This window comes from Globicephala melas, chromosome 9, assembly GCF_963455315.2.
Source record: "Globicephala melas chromosome 9, mGloMel1.2, whole genome shotgun sequence".
Taxonomy (NCBI): domain Eukaryota; kingdom Metazoa; phylum Chordata; class Mammalia; order Artiodactyla; family Delphinidae; genus Globicephala; species Globicephala melas.
The window spans coordinates 6,447,548-6,469,434 of record NC_083322.1 but is presented as its reverse complement, the minus strand read 5'-3'; the positions used below and the strand labels follow the sequence as shown (position 1 = coordinate 6,469,434).

The following is a 21,887-nucleotide window of genomic DNA, read 5'->3' as shown; positions in this document are numbered from 1 at the left end:
GAGTGAAAATTTTATTAGACTATTATTGATGGGTCATTAGGTTGTTCCCCCCTTCTTCCTAATTACAGATAGCACTTCAGTGACTATACTTAGGCGTTCCTCTTTGGACTCACGTGTATTTCTTAGGATAAACACCTAGAGTGAAATTGCTGGGTGGAAGACGTGCAAGATTGTACACATTTATAACTTTAGTAAGCACTGTCAAGTCTCCTCAAAGAGTCTGAATTCGTTTAGGCCCCCAGCATATCCATGTTGTACTTATCCTCCTATGTAATTTCCATGTGTGTTGTGAAGTCGGGATATTATCAACCTCTTCAGCATTTGCTGCTGTGGTGGGTGAAAAGATGCTACACTGTTATTTTGCACTTTGCTGGTTACTAGGGAGGGTGCACCTCTTTCCATCGTATCTATAGGAGTCCTCTATATACTCTGGATATTATTAGTCCTTTATATACTCGGGATAGACGTGTGCTGTCCTGTAGGTGGCCAGTAGGCACATACGGTTATTTAAATTTAAATTTAGATTTAAATTAAAAAAAGTAAGTTCAGTTCCTCGGTAGTGCTAGCCACATTCCAAGTGCTCTGTAACCACCTGCAGCTAGAGGCCACGTGTATCAGACAGCTTGGATGTAAAATGTTTTCACTCTGTGGAAAGCTCTGTTGGAAAAGGCTGCCCCACACGATCATTTCTAGTTTGCTCATATGCAGTATCCTTTGTCGTACAGGGGTTTTAAATTTAGTTTTTATGTTTTGCATCCTGTTGAAGAAGATTACCAATTACCTCTAGATTCGAAACAAATTCTAATTCTTCTAATACTGTATTTGCTTCTTTTAAACCAGCACTTAAATTCATCTGGAAATGATTTTTTTTTTTTTTCTGTGGTACGCGGGCCTCTCACTGTTGTGGCCTCTCCCGTTGCGGAGCACAGGCTCCGGACGCGCAGGCTCAGCGGCCATGGCTCACGGGCCCAGCCGCTCCGCGGCATGTGGGATCTTCCCGGACTGGGGCACGAACCCGTGTGCCCTGCATCGGCAGGCGGACTCTCAACCACTGCGCCACCAGGGAAGCCCTATTCTACACTTTTAATGATTGTTTTTAGCTTTTTTTTTTTAGTGGTGGGAGGGACTCTCACTTACAGCCTCACCTCACCTGGCTCACTATGGAACAGCCATGTCAATACAACTGCATCAGTCGAGACTTTTATTAAATGGACTTTATTTTTTAGAGCAGTATTAGGTTTACAGAGAAAATGTGCAGAAAGGACAAAGAGTGCCCTATACCCTTCTCTACAGTTCCTCCTGTTATTAACATTTTGCATGAGAATGGTGCAGTTTTTACAATAGATGAACCTTTATTAACACATTTGTATTAAATAAAGTCCATAGTTTGCATTAGGGTTCACTCTTTGTGTTGTACATTCTGTGGACAGATGCTTAATGTCCTGTACCTACCATTACAGTCTCATACAGAGGAGTTTCACTGCCCCAAAAATCCTCTGTGCTCTGCCTGTTCATCCCTTTGCCCCTGGCCCTTCAACCCCTGGCAACCACTGATCATTTTACTGCCTCCACAGTTTTGCCTTTTCTAGAATGTCATACAGTTGGAATCATACAGTGTGTAGCCTTTTCAGATTGGCTTCTTTCACTTAGTCATATGCATTTAAGTTTCCTCCATGTCGTTTCATGACTTGAGATCTCATTTCTCTTTATCACTGAATAATACTCCATTGTGTGGTGCACCACTGTTTATCCATCCACCCAATGAAGGACATCTCTTGGATGCTTCCACGTTTTGACTGTTATCGATAGAGCTGCTATGAACATCTGTGTGCAGGTTTTTGTGTGGACATAAGTTTTCAGCTCCTTTGGGTGAATACATAGGAGAGTGATTTGTTGGATCGTATGGTAAGAGTATCTTTAGTTTTGTAAGAAACAGACAAACTGTCTTCCAAAGTGGCCTTAACATTTTGCATTCCCACCAGCAATGAATGAGTGTTCCTGCTGCTGCACATCCCTGTCAGCGTTTGGTGTTGTCGGTGTTTTGGATTTTAGCCATTCTAATGGATGTGTGGTGATAGTATTTTAGCTTTTAATGTTGCATAAGCCAAATTCTTCCTTGCTCATTTTTAGAATTTCTGGGTGATTTGCACACATAGTAAATGTTATAATTTACTTAATTAGGATTACACTGGATTTAAACATTTTGGTATGGAGAGCTTTTATCTAGGAATATGATATACCTGTTGTTTTATTTACATTTTATCCCTTCAGTAAAGTTTAATAGTTTTCTTTATGTTTTGCTGATATATTAGGTATACTTACAGTTACTTTATTGCCATTTTAAAAAGTTATGAATTTTAATGTTTTTTATCTGGCAGTTTTGTTGAAACTTTTATTTCTAAAACTTCATCAGTGGATTTTCATACACATTCTAGGTTAATAATTATCAGCAAATGACAGTTCTCTCCTCCTTTCCAAGATTTATATATATCTTTCTTTTTTCACCCTGCTCCTAACTTGAATAGGCTTCTAATCTTTTGCCTTCGGTTATAACATTTGCTGCCGTTTCTAATACAGCTCCTTTGTCAACCTAAGAAAATGTCCTTATGTTCCTAGTTTGCTAAGAGCTTCCTTCCTTCCTTTTTTCTTTACCCCTCCCTCTCTTCTCCTCCCGCCTTTCCCTTTTCCTTCTCTCCCTCCAGAAGTGATGTTGAATTTTATCCTGGGACTTTTTCACATCTATTGAGATAGTATAAGGTTTTTAATGTTTAAAAGGTTAATGTCATGAACTGTGTTGAGTCATCTTCACTTTCCTGGAGAAGACCCAGCAAAGCCATGATAGATCGTTCTCTTAACACCGCCACACTTGCTCTGCCAGTGTTTTTGCTTGTTTGTTTTTTGCATCTACTTTCAAAGAACGATAAACCTATAATTTCCTGCTACCCCACCCTTGTCTTATTCTGGGTCCTGTTAACATGTGAGCTTCCCCCCGCCCCCTGCCCCAGTCATGGTCACAGTTTATGTAAGCTGGGAATAGTCCTTGCCGTGAAGTTTTAGTAGAACCTCTTTGTACGGTTCAGTGGCCAGTTACCCATTTTCGAGGTTGAACTAGCTTTCTTTTCAGTCTCTTCTAATTGTTTCTATAGACGTGGTTTCTACCTTTTCTTGAGGCAGTTTTGTTAATTTATTTTTCCTCGCAGAATCATCCATTTTATATAGATTTTTCAAATTGATGTAATGTCTATACATGGTATTTTGGGATTTATCAGAATCCTTTTTCTATCTTTATGTTCCCTTTATCCTATCATCTCTGCTTTTGTCTTTATTAATTCCTTCCTCTTACTTCCTTAGGGTTTGCCTTGTTGTATTTTTAATATTGGCAGCGGTTTTTTTTTTTTTTTCTGGCTGCGTTGGGTCTTGTTGCTGTGCGCGGGCTTTCTCTAGTTGCGGCGAGCGGGGGCTACTCTTCGTTGCAGTGCTCTGGCTTCTCATTGTGGTGGCTTCTCTTGTTGAGGAGCACGGGCTCTAGGCGCACGGGCTTCAGTAGTTGTGGCTCTCAGGCTCTAGAGCGCAGGCTCAGCAGTTGTGGTGCGTGGACTTAGCTGCTCCGTGGGGGCGTGGACTCGTCCCAGACCAGGGATCGAACCTGTGTCCCCTGCACTGGCAGGTGGATTGGCAACTGTTGTTTAGAGTTTCTCTTCTTTGTTCCCAACTGTTTCATTTATTTTTTATTGAACATAAACTTTTTCTTGAAGTGTAACACAGAAAAGTGCACAGGTCGCGGGCTGTATAAATTCCCCAAGTGAACACGCCCATGTAACCAGCACCCAGGTCCAGAAGGAGGACATTGCCAGAGCCCCAGAAGTGCCCCAGGCCCCCTTCCAACCACAGTGCCCTCTGTCAGGGGGCCGTTACCCTTCTAACTCGTCCATTAGTTGCCAGCTTTTGACCTACGTATAAATGGAATCAGACAGTCTGGATGCAGTGTCTACGGCAAACCTTTTCCATCATGGCTTATTATGTCCATGAGCGCAGAAGCAAAGCACCCTCTGACCTGAGCACAGTGTAAGGGGTGGGTTCGCAGCAGAGTGCGCTGCTGCTGCGTAGGATTCGTTTAGTACAAGGACGACGCAACACGTATTCTGGGTGCTGAGACCTTTCTGGCCTACTGTCTTGTTCATGGTTTCGTTGAAGAAAGGTGAGGTTGCCAAGAAGGTAAGGTGCGCACGCACCACGGCTGCTGCCCCGGAGAGGCCTGGCAGTGATGCGGGGCTTGGCTGCCCAACCCCTGGGGGGACTGGACGTGCACTCATCCAGCGAGTGTCCAGCACATCCGTCCCCTTAGGAAGAGAAGGAGATGTTTTGAAACTTGGCCACTTTCTGCTTGCTTCCTGGGTCGGAAGACTCCCCTGGGCCTCAGGGTGGAGGAGGCGGGCAGCGGGGTCGTTGGCACAGCAACGCTCACCTATCGTTTCTTCCTTGTCTTTTTTCTTTGCCCTCCTGCACACCCCAGTCTCCCCTTTATTGTCCTTTCCACCCTCCCTCCTCTCTTCTTCCTCTGCATCCTTTTCTCCCGCCCCATTTTCTGCCAAGCTCTGCCCTCCCGACGCCTTCCCTCCCTCCCGCGCTTTCCCTCCACCCCACCGAGCACCGAATGACTCTCGCCGTCTCTCTCTCGCTCTGCCTCCGGCAGGAGATGTGCTCGTCATGAAGATCAAGCAAGAGAAGCCAGAGTGGCTGCTGCAGACGCTGGGGCCACAGGCCGCGCTTTCCCAGAAGGATAAGGAGAACATTTTCCAGCAGCGTCGGAGCCTCCCGCCATGCCAGACCGTGGGGAAGCCTCGAGCCTGGGGGGGACAGGAGGAGACTGGGGGTCCAAGGTGGGCCCCTCCCCTCGAGCAGGACGGCGGGCCGGCAGGCCGGGCTCCGGGGGTGACCCCCAGCCCCCTGCGCCCCGCTCTTTCTGCCGGCGAGGGTCACTTCGTGTGCTCGGACTGCGGGAAGAGGTTCAGCTGGTGGTCGACCTTGAAGATCCACCAGCGCACCCACACCGGCGAGAAGCCGTACCCGTGCGGCAAGTGCGGCAAGAGCTTCAGCCAGAAGCCCAACCTGGCGCGCCACCAGCGGCACCACACGGGCGAGCGGCCCTTCTGCTGCCCCGAGTGCGCTCGGCGCTTTAGCCAGAAGCAGCACCTGCTCAAGCACCAGAAGACCCACTCCCGGCCCGCCACCCACCCGTGCCCCGAGTGCGAGCGCTGCTTCCGCCACCAGGTGGGCCTCCGCATCCACCAGCGCGCGCACGCCCGGGACCGCCAGGGCACCCGCGCTGGGCTGCAGACGCTGCTCCGGGACGCCACGGCCCACCGGGGCTGTCGCCTGCGGCCGGGGCCCCGGCGGGGGCGCCCCGAGTGGGCCTGGCTGGGGCTCTGCCAGAGCTGGTGGCGCCAGCCCGGGGCCCGGACCGCCGCCCCCCCCGAGCCGCGCCAGTTCATCTGCAACGAGTGCGGCAAGAGCTTCTCGTGGTGGTCGTCGCTGAACATCCACCAGCGCATCCACACGGGCGAGCGGCCCTACCCGTGCCCCGAGTGCGGGCGCCGCTTCAGCCAGAAGCCCAACCTGACGCGCCACCTGCGCAACCACACGGGCGAGCGGCCGCACCCCTGCGCGCACTGCGGCCGCAGCTTCCGCCAGAAGCAGCACCTGCTCAAGCACCAGCGCACGCACCTGCCCGGCGCCCCGGCCGCGCCCCGCCCCAGCCGCGCCGCGCTGCGGGCCCACCAGCAGGCCCACGCCGCCGCCGCCGAGCCGCCCGCCCAGGGCGCCCCCGGCCTGTTGCCGCCGCCGTCGCACGGCCCCTCGCCGGCCCGGGGGCCTGGGGACGTGCCGTGGGGCCGGGCGCGGGCGGGTGGGCCGGGCGAGCCGCGCCAGTTCATCTGCAACGAGTGCGGCAAGAGCTTCTCGTGGTGGTCGGCGCTCACCATCCACCAGCGCATCCACACGGGCGAGCGGCCCTACCCGTGCCCCGAGTGCGGGCGCCGCTTCAGCCAGAAGCCCAACCTGACGCGCCACCGGCGCAACCACACGGGCGAGCGGCCCTACCTGTGTGCCTCCTGCGGCCGCGGCTTCAGCCAGAAGCAGCACCTGCTCAAGCACCAGCGCGTTCACCGGGGCGCCCTGGCGCCCACCCCCAGCGCCAAGGGCGCGGCGCTCTAGGGGGCCTGGACCCAAGCAGACCCATGGGCGGGATGGGATGCTTGCGTGGTGCGTGTGGGGAATGACCAGGAATGGTGGCTTTTAGAACCCCAGGGGGTAAGACCCTATCAAAAGGTGCTTTCTTCAAGGCTCTCAGACCTGAGAACAGAATTCCACAAGCATCCCAAAACGGGGGCCGGGAAAAGTCCCGGGAAGGGCTGAGGGAGGAGGTAAGATCAGACATCCTCACCCTGGAGCCTGGATGTGTCTGTGATGGTTGAGGCCCGTCTGTGTCCTTCCTTGGAGGTGGGACGGCAGCCCTCGGGCATTGAGTGCGGGGGCTGTCGACGGCCCTGGGCGAGGCTCCCGGGGTGAGATGGCGCAGGTCTGGACTGGTCAGCTGTGGCTCCAGCCAGCTGCGCTCAGCTGCCAGATAGCCCAGGGGCGTCCCTGTGGGGGAGTCTCAACAGACTGAGTGATACCCAGATGGGAGCTGGGGCTGGGGAGGGGCACGCCTATGCCCGTGCGAGGCCAGTGCTGAGCACTTAATGGCTACTCAAGACATGTTTTTGGAAGGAGGGAATGGTTTGATGGTCCTCAACACCAAGTGCCCCGCTGCCCAGGGTGCTGTGGTGGCCGGCTTGACCCTAGGACGGTGTGTGTGTGTGTGTGTGTGTGTGTGTGTGTGTGTGTGTGTGTGTGTGTGTGTGTGTGTGTGTGTGTGTGTGTGTGTGTGTGTGTGTGTGTGTGTGTGACGGTCAGGGGCTGGGACTGGGGGGCGGGGGTGGTCTCCGCTGGGGGTTGGTACCTTGGGGAGGGACCTGCAGCGGGAGAGCAGCGGATGTGCTGCCCTGAGTCGGCGGGCACTGCCCGGGATCCCTATCAACGCCGGTGTTGCAGAAGAGAGAAATGAAGGACTGATTGTCTCATGTGGTCTCCTTTCTAAGCCGCCCTTCCTCTTCTCTGGGTCCTTGTGTGCTCGGAGGGATCCATTTGCCCCAGGACGAGGGCAGGGAGCTTTGTCCATGAGCACAGCCAGTCCCCATGGCCAGTTCTTGCTGGGGGTGGAGGGCAGTATTCTCTCCCCTGTTCCCTCTCCAAGACAATTTGATCACTTCCCACATACCCCCCTTGACCTCTAGCCCCTCAAAAGTCACCCCTCATACCCTTCCAAAAGCAGGGTCGGCTGGGGCCCTAGTGCTAGCAGAAGAGCCCGGGGCTCCAGCCTGGCTGTAGCCAGGACCATGTCTTCCCACAGGAGGGGAGGGGATTGCAGAGGGCGTGGGTATCGGGGTACCAGGGTTGGATAGCTGGGAAGTGGGAGGAAAAAGGGGAACCCTAGGGTGATTCTGTAGGAGGAGAAACTGTGCCTTCCTGCCTGCAGGGAGGACCAGCAGGGGCCCGCCTGGTTCTCCCTTGAACTCAGAGAAGTGTTATCTTCTCCAGGAGCTGTGCGGTCACCCTGGCTTCCGTTCACCTCTCTTCTCAGGTTTTGTTTAATCCCTTTCATCTGGCAGGAGCTTGAAGTGTTGTAGCATCACAAAAAGACATATGGAGGGGCTGCCCTGGTGGCGCAGTGGTTGGGAGTCCGCCTGCCGATGCAGGGGACACGGGTTCGTGCCCCGGTCCGGGAAGATCCCACGTGCCGCGGAGCGGCTGGGCCCGTGAGCCATGGCCGCTGAGCCTGCGCGTCCGGAGCCCGTGCTCCGCAACGGGAGAAGCCACACAGTGAGGGGCCCGAGTACCACACACACAAAAAAAGACATGGAGGTGATCCAGCTTACCTGGGTAACACAATTCTGGTGATGGTTAATGTTCAGCCAGGGCCGCTGACTCGTGGTCCAGGCCTTTGATCACAAACCCTGCTGTGTGAAACCTCGCAAATGGGTGAGGTGTGCCCATCTGGGAGTTCAGGTCTGAGGACCAGCCGGGGGCCAAATCAGAAGGGTTTTCCTAAGCACGCTCTGACCCAGCCCTGGGTGCTGCCCTATCTCCCTGCAAAGCCCTGCCCCTCTCCTGCCGGCCCTGCTCAGGGAAGCAAAACGCTTGGGATCTCATCAAAACCCACTGTGATGATGGGGTATTTGCTTCCTGAAATTCTGAGGCCAACTCAAGCAAGCCCTGCTCCTCCAGGAAGCATCCCAGAGGTACCATGTCTGCATTAGAGGCCTGTTAAACCACGTTCCTGAGCGGCAGGGCAGGCAGATACTGAAGAGATCAGTTGAGCAGGAGTTTCCATACAATAGGATGTGTTATCGTTCACAAATGACCTGTGTTTAGTGATCAGATCAATCAGACAGCTGCACTGGTAAGACTCGGGGTCGATGAGGTCTGATCGCAGCTCCCCTCTCCCACCAATCAAACAGCTGCACTGGTAAGACTCGGGGTCGATGAGGTCTGATCGCAGCTCCCCTCTCCCACCAAAGTCATGAGAATGATGCCTGTTCACTGACCCCAGGGGACCTACCTCTTCAAAAGTGGGTGCTTTGGGTCACAATGGGGACAAGGCCAAGTCCATCAGGGTGAAGAATTACCGAGGTGCGCGTCCCATCGACCAGGTTGGGATGGCACGGTGGCACAGCAATGATTTACTAAACAAGCCTCCAGTGTGCCAGGCACTGTGTCAGACCTCAGGGATGCCGTGATGAATAAGCCATTGTCTTAGTCGGCTCGGGCCAGCATAGCACCACCACAGGCTGGGAGCTTTAATGACAGACGTGCATTTCTCACGGTCCAGGAGGCTGGCAGTCCAAGATCAGGGTGCTGGCAGAGTCTTCTCCTGGTGAGGGCTCGGTTCCTGGCTTGCAGATGACCACCTTCTCTCGGTGTTTTCACATGGTGGGAGGGCGGGAAGGAGTGGGGGAGAAGTAAAAGAGAGAGAAAGGACCTGGTCTCTCTCTCCCTCTTCTTAGACACTAATCTCACCAGGCGGACCTCACTCTCACGACTTCATTTAAAGCTAATTCTTAGTTGCCTCCCAAAGGCTCCATCTCCAGATGCCACCACATTGAGGGTAGGGCGTCAACATATAAATTTGCGGAGACACAATGCAGGCCATAGCAGTCGCAGACCCCGCCCTTGAGGAGCTCTTGGGCCTTTGTGGAAACTCATTTTGATACACAGCTTGGAACAATCTCTACGGTCAACTCTTCAACAAATCGTTCCCAGCCCCAGCTCTGTCAGCAAGGCGTTCTTATTCACCATCTCACAGCGAGTTATGACCTGGGCAGGGCAGTGATACAGGGGAGGGGGAGGGGGACGGTGGGACTAGTCCAGTGGGTCATGTTGCAAGTGGATGGCATGTCCCAGGTCTCCTGTTAGCCTAAACCTCTTCCGCTGTCACGATGGCAGTCTTCTCCGAGGGAGGCGTGGCATTGTCAACTTCAATTTTAATTCCATTTCATTTAAAAATAAACTAGGTCAGAGAAAATTTAGGAAAAGACACGCCATAAAAATCAAAGACAAGAAGGTCAGACCTACCCTTGTGGTTTGCAGTTCAAAATGTTCCGGAGCATGCTGAGATTAAAGGCTTGCATGGAGGAACAGAAAACAACCATGAGTAAATAAACCAAGATCTTAAAAGACTTATTTATAGCCTGTCCACAGCCAGGTAAGTGCCTGTCTGCGATGGGGACCCAGGGCCAAGCTTGCAGCGCACCAGATGAGCTTGGTGGGGTTGGAGTTCCAGGAACTGCCCTCGTCACCCTTGTGTCCTTTGTTAGGAGCAGCCTGGCAGCTAAGACGGATGACTTAGGTACGGGGAAAATGCTCCTCCTTGGCAAGGAACGTGAGCTTTGAGTCAGCTGGCCAGGCGGCAGCCTGCTTGGGAGGGTGTGGTTCCAGGCTGCCCAGCCCGAGGGAGCTGCAGGGAGAGGTGCCCTGACCAGGGGAGAGAGCGGGACCGGCAGGGACTTCGTAGAGAGCGCCCGGCAGGAGTAGGGGCTGCTGCTGAGGCCTTTGGTTTTTCTTTTTAAAGTAATTTGGGTTTGGTAAAGAACTCTCCTTGACCTTTGGCAAGAGGAGGAGTGTTGTGGCTGAAGATGGTATGTTTTCTCATATCACTGCTCTTACTAGATCCTAGCGGAGGGCGGGAAACGAATGGGTCCCCGTGGGCTGAACTCTGGATTAAAAAGAGAATGGTGGGCTTCCCTGGTGGCGCAGTGGTTGGGAGTCCGCCTGCCGATGCGGGGGACGCGGGTTCGTGCCCCGGTAAGGGAAGATCCCACATGCCGCGGAGCGGCTGCGCCCGTGAGCCATGGCCGCTGAGCCTGCGCGTCCGGAGCCTGTGTTCCGCAGCGGGAGGGGCCCCAGCAGTGAGAGGCCCGCGTACCGCAAAAAAAAAAAAAAAAAAAAAGGGAATGGTGTCTCCCGGGTCACTCAGATCTGGAGGGGGCAAGACCCTTTCTGTGATGGTGAAATGTTCTGGATCTGTGCTTCCCAACACCATGGCCACCAGCCACGTGTGGCTGTCGAGCCCTTCCCTGTGGCGGGTGAGGCTGAGGACCTGAAATTTCAATTTTATTTGATTTTAATTCATTTAAATTTAAAAAGCCATGCGTGGCTATTGGACAGTACAGCCCCGGGAATAATGCTCCTATTGAGAAGAAGTAGAAATGTTTTCTCTCAGCCCTGCCCCTCACCCCAATCTAGAACTTGCTTTCGACGTTGGGAATCGTGGGTAGAGTCAGTTCCGGGGCTGAGTTCTGGCTTTACCATGTAAGCTGCGGGGCCTTGGGCAAGGGACCTAGGTAGGGCATGCAGTGTAGTACCTGGCACACAGCAGGCAATAAATGAGAGCCATGGTCATTTTAAAAATAACCTCCCCGTGTGGCTACTTGCGCGGCATTTGTGGCAATGGAAGTTGTACCACGGAAGAAGAAGGAAAGGACTTTCCCCAAACAGAGCTCAGTCGCCATAGAAATTAACTGGTATCAAGCACACTGCAAGCTTAGAGGTTGAACTGATGTCCTAGGTCACATCTTGGGTTTTAACTTCAAGGAAAAAGAACTTTGAAGCAGATGTGAACTCGTGCCCAGAGCCCCACATCACCATTCCGGTCTCGCAGTGCCTCCCAGCCCTCAGAGCCATGTCTGGGGCCCCTCATCCCTTACATTACATCGGCACACCTGCTGGCTGAGGGGCCACCTTTTCCCTCCACCACTCTTAGGTGGAATCTGCAGACGTGCATTCATTCATTCAGCAGACATTGACCAAGGGCCTATGATATGCTGGGCACTTGGGATACAGAGATGCTGAAAACACAGTCCCTGCCCTTTGGAGCTCAGGACCCGGTGGGAAAACAAAAGTGAGCTAAATCCCTATCTGAAGTCAGCACAGGTGCCTCAGGGAGGGATGTTAAGGATCACCGTCCAATCTGGGGAGACGGGAGGAGCTGGTAGGGGGCAGCATGGTCACCTAGCTGAGTGCAGAAGCCCTGGGGATGCAGCCCAGAGCCGGGGGAGCCAGAGGATGACCAGGCTGATCTCTGCGAGGGACCACGCGGGTCCGGAAGAGTACCTGGGGATCGTTTGTCCAGCCGGTGTACCCTGGAGGTGGGGGAGGGAATACCGTGCCCTGGGCAGGACTCGGCTGAGCTGCACATGCCTCTTCCCAGAATGAGGTCACGGGCCAGCTGTTCTCGGCTGTGAGAAGCCCAGGCCTTTGTTAGGGCCAGAGTGCAGCTGTCACATGAGCCTTGTGGAGTGGTGGGGATTGCCATGCCAGCCTCTGGCCCTGCCTGTGCGAAGAAGCATGGCTGCATTTGCAGAATATCTCTGCGCTTCCATTCTATTGTGCTCACCACAGCACGTGAAAACGGAAGGGGAGATGCGTGTGGGAGTGTATGTGTATGAAAGCAGAGAAACGAAGTGACTCAGCAGAAGTCACACTCACAGACGCAGGGCAGGGGATGGAGGCCTCCCAGAGCCCTCGGCATTCCCACTGAGAGACGAGTTATAGGTGGTGTTGTCGGCTTCCCCCTCCCCCATCCCCAGCTGTGTTCCTTTCTACGTTGGCACAGGTTACCTAGAAAATGCTGCTAAAAATATAGGTGACATCCTCAGGTATATTATTGATTTTGCCTTTGAAAAATTCTGGTCATTTATTAAGTGTCCCCATTTCTCCTGCGGCCTGCGGGAGGGATGAAAGCTGGTCCCTCTGGCAGGTGACGACTTTTGCAACAAGAGCTGGAGAGCTGGGAGGCATGGCTGTTCCATGGGCCAAGCTCCACAGGCCCCGGGGCAGAGTGTGGGTACGGGTTATCATCAGTGGTTAGGGGGTCCTTTTGTTAATGCCAGGGGAGCACCCTGGGGTAAACATCTATCCTGGTGGATTCATTTCTTTGGGCTTCCCAGAATTCCCTCCCTGTTGCCTCTATTTGAAATACTAATCTCCTTGGGTTGTCTCACTCATGAAGCTCCACATACCTCGGTGAGGGGCCACAGGAGCAGCATGGATGGGGGTAGGGGTGGAGGTGGGTCCTTGAGAGGCTGAGAGTGACCCAGGGCGGACCTGCTGGGATGGACTGGTCCACGGGGCGAGCTGTGAAAGCTGGCAGGCCTGACCTTCAGGTCTGGTGTCGGGAGAAAGGGATTGGTTTTACTCCGAGGGTTGGACCCCACCTGGAATTCATTTCCCAGGCTCTGAAAGGCACACTGGGCGCCTGCAGAGTTGCAGGAGGGACCTCCTGAGGCTGGGAGGCCTGTGTCTTCTAGAGCCCCTCATCAGGGATAATGCCACCCTAACAGCCATATCCACTGTCTGCTGTAAGGAGCCCTGCCTGGACCTTCCGGAATCCCAGCTGCTTCATCCACCTGGCAGCTACAGAGGGCCGGGGAAGAAAAGGCTAGCTGATGTTCCTCTAGCACTTTTAATTTAAAAAATCATTTTCCTTCTCCAGCTTCAGTTTCTTTGTCTACAAAATGTAAATTTGGAGGCATTTTCTCACTCTGGATGAGATGATTACTTCTCATCCTGCTCGGCACACTGTTTCTGTTTGCAGGTCAAGATACCAGGGTGATGCCAGGGAGAGTGAGCTGAGCCTACCTTTCCACTGAGCTCTGCCACTCAGAGCTGTGGGTTGCAGGGGAGTAGGGAGGGTGGGGGAGCCGCTCTGTGTTTCAGTTTTATTTTACTTTCCCATCTATGAAATGGGATAATAATACCTGTATAACTTAGACGGCACATGATTATTGGAAGGCTCCCGCGAGATAATATGTGACAAAGGACATTGTAATAAGAGAAGTGAAATGTAAGCAAGGGGCATTATTAAATGACATTTGGAAACGAATTCAGCCCCGCCCTGTCCACGCCAGCTGCTTCCCCTGGGTGTTATAAATGGCTCTTTCACAGAATATCTTTGTCTTGACTATAATGGGCTCAGTTCTGAAGAGGACTGGACCGTAGGGGTGTGTCTCCTCTATTCCCCCATTCATCCTAATAGCATAACCCGAGCCATATGGTAGGGTGGGCTCTGTCTCCCACCCATGAAACCCCTGCTCAGAAAGGCTCTGCCGGGGGCGTTCCTGCGTTCACTCCCTTCTCTCTCTTGCAAGGAAAGGCTCTGTCCCTCCAGCGCCCCCAGACCCAGTTTCCTAGGCGCCGGGGTCAGTTTGCGGGCCTGACCAGGCTGTTAGCCCTGCCGTAGGATGAGGGAGGTGAGGATGAGGCTCTAACTGCTGAACTGGGGCCTCGGGGAATCCTGAACCGGGAACGGCTGGGGCAGGGGGCCCGGAGGGAGTTGGGGCGACCCGGCCCTTGGGGCGTTCTGCCCCCGGACCGGCCCCCGCCTGGTTCCCTCTCCTGTCCCGGCGGGCGCTGGGCTCGCAGCCCTCCTTGTCCCGCCAGCCAGGTTGCTGGCGAGTGAGACCTCCCAGCCTCACGGGGCTGCTGTGCGGCTGCGGCGACGTCGGCGACTGCGGCGTTGCGGAGGAGACGGAGGGCTGGGGAGGCGGCGCCACGTGAGTCTCGGGCCAGGCCAGGGCTGGGGCCTCGGCGGGAGATTACCGTATTTACCGAGGCCAGTGCCGGCCCCTGGGAGCGGGTCACTGCAGGCGCGCTACCGTATTTGCCGGGAGCCGCGCAGACCCTTTCCGCGAGTGGCGAGCGCAGCGACTTAATTATGTATTTATCCATGGTTGCGTGGTTCCTCCCGGGCGCTGCGGGAGCGGGAGGGCGTGGGTTGCATGAATTCCCTAAGGGAGCCGGTGCTTGTAGCGGAATGGGGTGGGTTGCTGCAGCAGAGTGGGAGGCCTACATATTTTAGTGGGGGTGGGGTTGCGACGCAGAGTTTACCATATTTCTCCAGGATCGCTCCGGCCTCAGGAATTGGCAAGGCTGTGCGCGGGGGGGTCGGGTGGGTGGGGTCAGCTCTTTTGATTAATGCCGGCATTTGAAAAGGACAGCGGTGCGGAAGGCTGGCCGTCTTTATGAGGGTGGAAGGGGCGCGGGAGGCGCTGCGGAGAGTTACCGTATTTGCCTTGGGCAGCGCAGACTCGAGGAAAGAGCCACTGTTGGAGGCCGGAGGAACTGGGGCGCAGCCTGGTCTGTGAGTGTGGGCTGGGATGGAGGAATCTTGGGGAGACAGGAGGGGCAAGGCCTTGGACCCTCTCGGCGGGCGGGGCCCTTGGTCAGGGGTATAGCTGGGGAGTGGGGAGGCTGCCCATAGACAAGGCTGGGCTGAGACTGGCCAAGGGGACAGCGATGATCTGTCTTTGCAAACGTCCATGCAGCTGCCTGGGGAAAGACTTGTGGGTGGGGTCTATTGCAAGTAGTACTTGTCCCCTTCTCCTGGGTGAGTGGCGTTCCACCCCAGCCTGAGGGTAGGGGGAGACAGAGGGGGTGCCTCTGGGACCCCACTCTGCCGATAGGTCCACTGAGCTTGTGGTTAGCAGAGAGATCTGGAAGTGTGGAGAAGATCTGCATGGAGGACCAGGGGAAGGGCCAGCAAGCTTCCCTGTTGGGGGTGGGGGAATGCAGGGGAGTGGCCAGCTCCTTCCCTCCCAGCAGGCCCCAGCGCTCTACAGAGCAGGAGCCTAGGGTTTTGGGGAGGCGTGAGGGTGGTGGCCGCAGACAGTGCCCCAGAAGCAGTGGTCCTTTGGGTATTGATGGTGCTGTGATGGTGGCCAGGAGGGTGGTGGTCTTGTGTGTGTGTGTGTTTGTGTGTTTTGAGGGGAACTTAGCTGGTGAGCAACTACTATGTTGAAAAGAGATTTTGACAGTGAGGAAACTTAAGGCCTAGTCTTGGTTCACCTTGCTGTGTGGCCCTGGGCAAGTAAGTGGGCCTCACTGAGCCTCAGTTTCCCCATCTATAAAATGGGGTTCAATAAGCCTGCCCCTTCCTCAGGGCTGTTGTGAGGACAGTGGGAAACAATTTAAGAGGAACACAGTGCCCTGGGAAAGAGGATCCTTAGGAGAACCAGTGTGAACGGGATGGAACTGAACTTGGGGGTGTTTGTTGAGCTTTGAGTGTTCCTCAGCCTTGGGCCAGGCTTTGCTGGGGCGATGCCAGATGCCAAGAGGAATCAAGCTGAGACCCGCCCTTTGGGAGCTCACAGTGTGGTTCAGTGACTTGCAAACCTTTTACAGGCATGCCTCATTTTGATAAACAAAGAGCTGCTGCCTTAATGTTTAACTGAGGTTACTTTCAAGTTTACGGGGCTTTTGTTTCTTTTTTGAAGCTTTGCAAAAATATCTTTAAACCACTGTTGACCCGCCCTTCCCTCCAGATTGGGGATGCACCTCCCTACCCCCCTTCTTGAGAATCTGGTTGGAGAGATAAGACGCATCCAGGTTCAGTATAACTTACAATACTAGGAGTCCCTGAATATTACTCATCAGCATTTATTCAATGCCTTGTATGGCAGGCACAGTGTTTGATGCGGGGCACAAAAGGAAGCAGCTCTTGGGCTTCCCTGGTGGCGCAGTGGTTGAGAGACCGCCTGCCGATGCAGGGCACACGGGTTCGTGCCCCGGTCCGGGAAGATCCCACATGCCGCGGAGCGGCTGGGCCCGTGAGCCATGGCCGCTGAGCCTGCGCATCCGGAGCCTGCGCGTCCAGAGCCTGTGCCACGACAGTGAGAGGTCCGCGTACCGCAAAAAAAAAAAAAAAAAAAAAGCAAGCAGCTCTGTCCTTAAGATGCTCACAGGGCAGGGAGACAGAGGTGGGCTGACAGACCAGCATGCTGTGTGATGAGTGAGGGTCATAGGGTTGGGTCACGTGGCTCCGGAGGGGCTGGAGAGGTCAAGGAAGGATTCTAGCAGGAAGTGTCATTTTAGAAAGGCCTGAAGGAGGGGTAGGATGTGATTAGGGGTAGAGGAGAAAGAAGGGCATTCCAGCAGGGGGACGCAGGCTCGAACAGGACTGGAGAGTGGCGGGTTCTGGAAGCCGTGGGAGCCCAGGGGAGTGTCCTCCCTGAGGCTGGGGCCTGGGTGATCCTCGGGTGCCCCCTGACTACTGTCTCTGCTTCTGCCTCCCCAGGGGCCGGTGATTGCAGCCGGAAGCGCCCATGACCGAACTGGCGTCCTCCGGGGACAGGTCCCCTGTGGGGGACGGGGAGGAAGGCCTGGGGGACGATCGAGGCCTGGTCATCCACCACCCTGCGGAGGAGCAGCCGCACCGCTGCCCACTGTGCGGCCAGACCTTCTCGCAGCAGCCCAGCCTGGTGCGGCACCAGAAGGCGCATGCCGGAGTGGGCCGCGTGGCCGCCTTCGTGTGCCCCGAGTGCGGCAAGGCCTTCAGCGTCAAGCACAACCTCGAGGTGCATCAGCGCACCCACACGGGCGAGCGGCCCTTCCCCTGCCCCGAGTGCGGGCGCTGCTTCAGCCTCAAGCAGAACCTGCTCACGCACCAGCGTATCCACAGCGGCGAGAAGCCGCACCAGTGCACGCAGTGCGGCCGCTGCTTCCGCGAGCCGCGCTTCCTGCTCAACCACCAGCGCACCCACGCGCGCATGCCCGCGCCGCACCCGCGCCGCCCCGGCGTCTTCGGGGAGCGGAGGCCCTACTTCTGCGCCCGCTGCGGCAAGAGCTTCGCACGCGAAGGCTCGCTCAAGACCCACCAGCGCAGCCACGGCCACGGGCCCGAGGGCCAGGCGGCCCATTTAGGCCGCGTGCTCTGATGCGCGCTGGACCTGCTGCCTCCGGCTGTTTTCTGCCCCAGAGCCGCATCCGTGACCTCTGGAGATGGCGCTGGGCTTCGGCCCCCTCTCTGGCTGGGATCCCGGGAGACTGGGAGGGCTGGCTTGGGGTCTCAAAGGAGTGGGCCGCCTCCTTCCGCTCCTTCCCCAGGACCCTCTGGCTGGCTGCACACGGCTGCTTTGGACCCCTGCGTTGGTTTTCCTCCGCAGGCCCACCCGGCTTAGAGCAGGTGAGACCCGGCGCTGGCCAGAGCCCGTCTCAGACTTGTTCGGGGTCAGGTGGGGACAGGTGAGGGAGGTGGGGCGTAGTGAGCTCCTAGGTCTACGACTAGCTTCTTACTAGATCTTCATTTCCTGAATGTCAGAGTTGAAAGCGACCTGAAGGGGGTGCTCTCCACAATCGGCAAGCCCACCCCCAGCCCCTAGGGTCTCCTGAAAGCGACCCGGAGGGCGTGCTCTCCACAGTCCGCAAGCCCACCCCCAGCCCCTAGGGTCTCCTGAAAGCGACCCGGAGGGCGTGCTCTCCACAATCCGCAAGCCCACCCGCAGCCCCTAGGGTCTCCTGGCGCCAGCACTTACTGTTTGGTACCCTTGAGAAGTCATTGCACTTCATGGCCCAGTTTGCTTATCTGTGAGTTGGGGCTAACGATGAGGGGTCCTCCTCTCTGGTATATTGTGAGGATTGTAATTGCTGTTAGCAGACAAGAGAGGGTGACGTCATTAATTGAGCGCCCCAGTGTGCCAAGCAGTGTGCTGCGCAGGGCTCTTGGGAAGAGCACAGCCACAGGCCCTGTCCCCTGGGGTGCTCGCTCATACAGGGTGATGCCGACTGTCGGCTGTTGTGGGGACGGACTGCAAAGTGCTCTGGGAGGCGAGGTGAATGGTGTCGCCCAAGGCAATTTGATGGCTTGAACTGGGTCCTGGGGACGAATAGGGAGAACAAGGGTGTGGAAGGTTTCCAAGGCAGGGGTCCTACCTTGGAGGTTCACATTTGCTCTACAAAGGACTCTGTGGCAGAGAGAGGGGACACTGAGATGTTTAATGGGAAGAGCCCAGTGATCTCAAGTGCAGCTCAGGGACAGCTGGAAGCACTGAGGAGAGATGGAAGTGGGACGGGCAGGAGCCTCGAGGTCCTGGGGTCATCCGGGCAAAAGGGAGGCTCCCCAGGAGGCTTGGCCGAGGTCATGCAGTGAGAAAGGGGAGAGCCAGGACCCGTCCCCCGGGCCTCAGATTCCAAGTTGATGCTCGGAGGCCTGGGCTTCTCAGCCATTTGGCAGACAAGGACACTGAGACTCACCCAAGCTGGCCCTAAATCACACGTAGGAGCTAGCGGTGCAGCGGTAGAAGCCTGGACCTCATTTTGGGTTCTGGACCCCAAGACCCTTCATTTCTACTGTATCATTGTTAAGAGAGGCTCTTACAGGTGGGAAAATGGGACTTTGGGGATGTGGGAATGTGAGCCTGGGCAGGGGCATTGCTAGGGGCTGTGGGTGTCTGAAGGGGACATGGCATCCTGGGTAGTGGGTTGGGAGGAAGGAAGCTGGGGGCTGGCAGAGGACCTGCTCTCATAGAGCCCTTGTTCCACACCTAGTCCCGTGCTCAGCGCTGGAGACCCATCCCTGCGCTCTGCCCTTCCTTAGAGCCACGGGGCTTCTCAGCGATCAGTTGTCCTCTGCCTGCCGCCCCTAGGTGGCTGTTGCACTGTGGACTAGTACTTAGTGGTGGAGATTAAGAGATTAAATCGGGACCCAGGACATCTGGAGCCAGTCACCAAGTGCCCTGAACCCACGTTGTCTCATTGGTAAATGGGATTAGTAATGCTTGGGTGCTTGGTAGGGGCTAAGAGGACTCAAAGTCCTGGATGGGTGCAGGGGGCCCATGACTGCTCCCTCGTAGCCCTGGAGAGATGGCTGACGGGGGCTGGGCAGGGCCACGTCCCACCCCAGACCTGACCCTGGTCTCTTTGTCTTTGTGAACAGATGAGGACTTTACAGGACCTCTGGGCTGTGTGCAAGGCACGTCTGACACAGTGACTAGGAATGGGGCCCTGGGCCTGTGCCCCGGCATGAGGACACGTCCCCTAAGAAGACCTACCTCGGGAGCTGACAGCAGAGGGACACACGGAGCCTGGAATTGGAGGCAGGTTCTGCGCCCTGGTGGAGAAACTCCCTGGACCTGCTGGGAGTCACAGCCGCAGAAGAGCTCGTGCTGACTGCCTGGCTGTGAGCCTCCGCTCTCCCGTGGCAGCAGGGACGGTGCCTGTGTGGGACGCCTGCTTCTCTGCTCCCGCCTGGCCCACCAGAGACGGGAGGTGAACTGCCTAGGAGAACACAGCAAGTTGGTAGCAGACTCGGCTCCAGAGACAAGACCTTCCCCCGGGTGTGCACATACCTGCAGGCTTCACTCTCCTTTCAGAGCAACGTTCTTAACACTTTTGGGGTCGTGAAGCCCTCTGACAAGATGGCAAAGGTTATGAACCTTCTCCCCAGGAAGACACAGATAGTCACGTAGATGCAAGAATCTACGAGCAATCCCAGGAGCTCCTGGACTCCAGGCCGAGATCCTCGGCCCCGGGACTAACCCGCCACTCCTTCCTTACCTGACACAGAGCCCCAGGTCAGGGCCTCCATTCGAGTAGCATTTCATCCCCTGCCCTCCCCAACCCCTGCCCTTCCTTCCCTTGTTCAGAATAAAGAATTCTGAGGAGGGGCCTCTTTTAGTCACTCTTTTCTCCCAGACCTAACAAACAGCGCATCCGGTTTCTGGAGCCTCTCTTCCCTTCCCCAGATGTTGCTGGAAGCTCGCTGGGCTGGGCTGGTCTTCTCTGGGTTGTGGTTGCTTGCTGGGGCTGTACCTGGCTGGCGCTCGGCAGGATAGGGGGAGGGCTGGGGAGGAAGTAGAGCCTCCCTGCTGGGCCCCCCGGCTCCGGGCAGGGAGAGAGGCTGGCAGATAAGCTTCTGTGTGTCCGGACTTCACAGCGGAACAGGAGGAGGGGTGCCGGGCCAGCAGCAGGGCGAGGGCTCCTCCGGGCTTCACACCTGCGCAGGTTGGCCTGGAGCTCCCCAGCCTCCCCAGACTGGACCACCCATCAGAAAAGGTGGGACCGACTAGGGCGGGCCTGGGTTTTGATGACAACCAGACTTCATGAGGTAGCTTATAGTTAGTGAAACCCTTGGAGGTGGAGAGAGGCCTTTAGTCCTGAAATGTAGGTCAAATCCCAGGGACGTGAGTGCTGCGGGGCGTGGGGGAGTTGTGTTGAGGTGAGAGGTCCCAGGGCTGAGCTGAGGTTTGGTCAGGGTTGCCAGGAGGCCCCCATGGGTTCCTATCTCCAGTGCAGTTTGCTTGTAGGTTCTTACCGTCTGCCATATGCCAGGCTCTGGGATAACAGGCTGCTCTGGGGGAGGTCAGAGAAATGAGGCCCTGTGCTTCCGGAACTTCCTTCTCTCTGATCCTTGGCCCAACCCAGGGGACCCTCACAGATGCCCCTTCTCCTCTCATCTCCCTCCTCGGTCCTGCCTCTGTTTCCCCTGCTGTTGCTCTGGCCTGTGCCCGCCTCCCCCACCCCCGGCTAAGCCCTCTTCTCCACCAGGCTGCCTTCCCGACCACCAAGCCCACGTTCCGCCCTCCTCTGAACAGTCCCCGTGTTAACACACTATCACACGCCTGAAATTCGTGTGGAGTCTTATGCAGTAAGTCCCCTACACATGATCCTTCAAACTGCGAACTTTCAAAGATGTGAGCGTGCATTCCATCAGCGTCAGGCGTGAGTGAAATTGCAGCTTGCCCTCCAATTGTGTTAGCTGGGTACCTAAGCTAACTTTGCTGGACTTATGAACAAATTGGACTTACGAACATGCTCTTGGAACAGAACCCGTTCGTATGTAGGGGACTTACGGTACTCCCGTTTCCCGTGTGTGCGTGTGTGTGTGCGCACGCGCGTGCGCATGTGAAACCTCCACTGAGACTGGGAGCTCCCTGAAGGCAAGGGCTGTGTCATTCCTTCTTGAACCCCAGGAGGGTCTAGCACAGGGCTGGGCTCACAACACTCAGGAAGTAGTTGCCGACTGGCTGGTGGGTCCAGTGCTGGAGGCTGTGGGGTGGGAGGTGATGGGAGGTGTGACGGGGAGGGGGATGTGGGTCCTCTGGTGAGTGTTTCTTATTGGCTGTGGGCTGGCTTTCCTGGGCAATAACAGCTGCAGGAGGCCTTGGGTTCTCCCCTCCTCGGGGCAGTGGGACAGGAGAGACCCCACCCCCACCGACTCCGCAGGAGCGTGTGTCAATGGATGTCCAGGCTGGACGTCTCCCTAGGTTGCTGACGCTTGCTGGAGCTGACCAAGGGGAATCAATGTTCTCTCAACATCAGCTCATGTGAGGAGTGGTCATTTGGGGCTCAGCTGGGAGCAGGGAGGTGGCCTCCAGCTCCGCCTCCATCATTTCTTGAGGAGTTACGTTCAAGGTCGCATAGCTCCAAAGCCACAGCAGTGAGTCAGCTCGGGCTCCCCCACAGGGATAATGGCCACTACTTGGATGTGGGTAATGGATACCGGGGGCCCTTGGGGC

General features: G+C 55.9%; 2 protein-coding genes across 10 annotated transcripts in view; both read left to right on the top strand.

Annotated features, from left to right (window-relative positions):
• ZNF775 (zinc finger protein 775) overlaps window positions 1-6,862 on the top strand; it is a 59,624-nt gene extending 52,762 nt beyond the window's left edge. For all 3 annotated transcript variants that reach the window (XM_060305174.1, XM_030854182.2, XM_060305176.1), the window contains exon 3: window positions 4,694-6,862. In XM_060305174.1, coding sequence (XP_060161157.1) covers window positions 4,694-6,213 — 1,520 coding nt within the window. In that variant the 3' untranslated portion in view covers window positions 6,214-6,862. The remainder of the gene's footprint in view (window positions 1-4,693) is intronic.
• A 2,824-nt stretch (window positions 6,863-9,686) lies between these two features.
• LOC115851840 (zinc finger protein 22) lies at window positions 9,687-20,001 on the top strand. Of its 7 annotated transcripts, none has more exons than XM_060304974.1 (3): window positions 9,687-9,802; window positions 16,670-17,557; window positions 19,307-20,001. In XM_060304974.1, exon 2 carries the CDS (start codon window positions 16,698-16,700, stop codon window positions 17,307-17,309), a length of 612 nt encoding a protein of 203 aa, XP_060160957.1. In that variant the 5' UTR covers window positions 9,687-9,802; window positions 16,670-16,697; the 3' UTR covers window positions 17,310-17,557; window positions 19,307-20,001. The 7 variants fall into 7 exon arrangements, with proteins under 7 accessions (XP_060160957.1, XP_060160960.1, XP_060160958.1 ...); XM_060304977.1 differs by lacking the exon at window positions 9,687-9,802 and adding an exon at window positions 10,102-10,235; XM_060304975.1 differs by lacking the exon at window positions 9,687-9,802 and adding an exon at window positions 14,031-14,150.
• Window positions 20,002-21,887: the final 1,886 nt, after the last annotated feature.

What these genes read in the sequence shown, in the direction of transcription:
- LOC115851840 (XM_060304974.1), top strand. Translation starts at nt 16,698, where the DNA reads ATGACCGAACTGGCGTCCTCCGGGGACAGGTCCCCTGTGGGGGACGGG.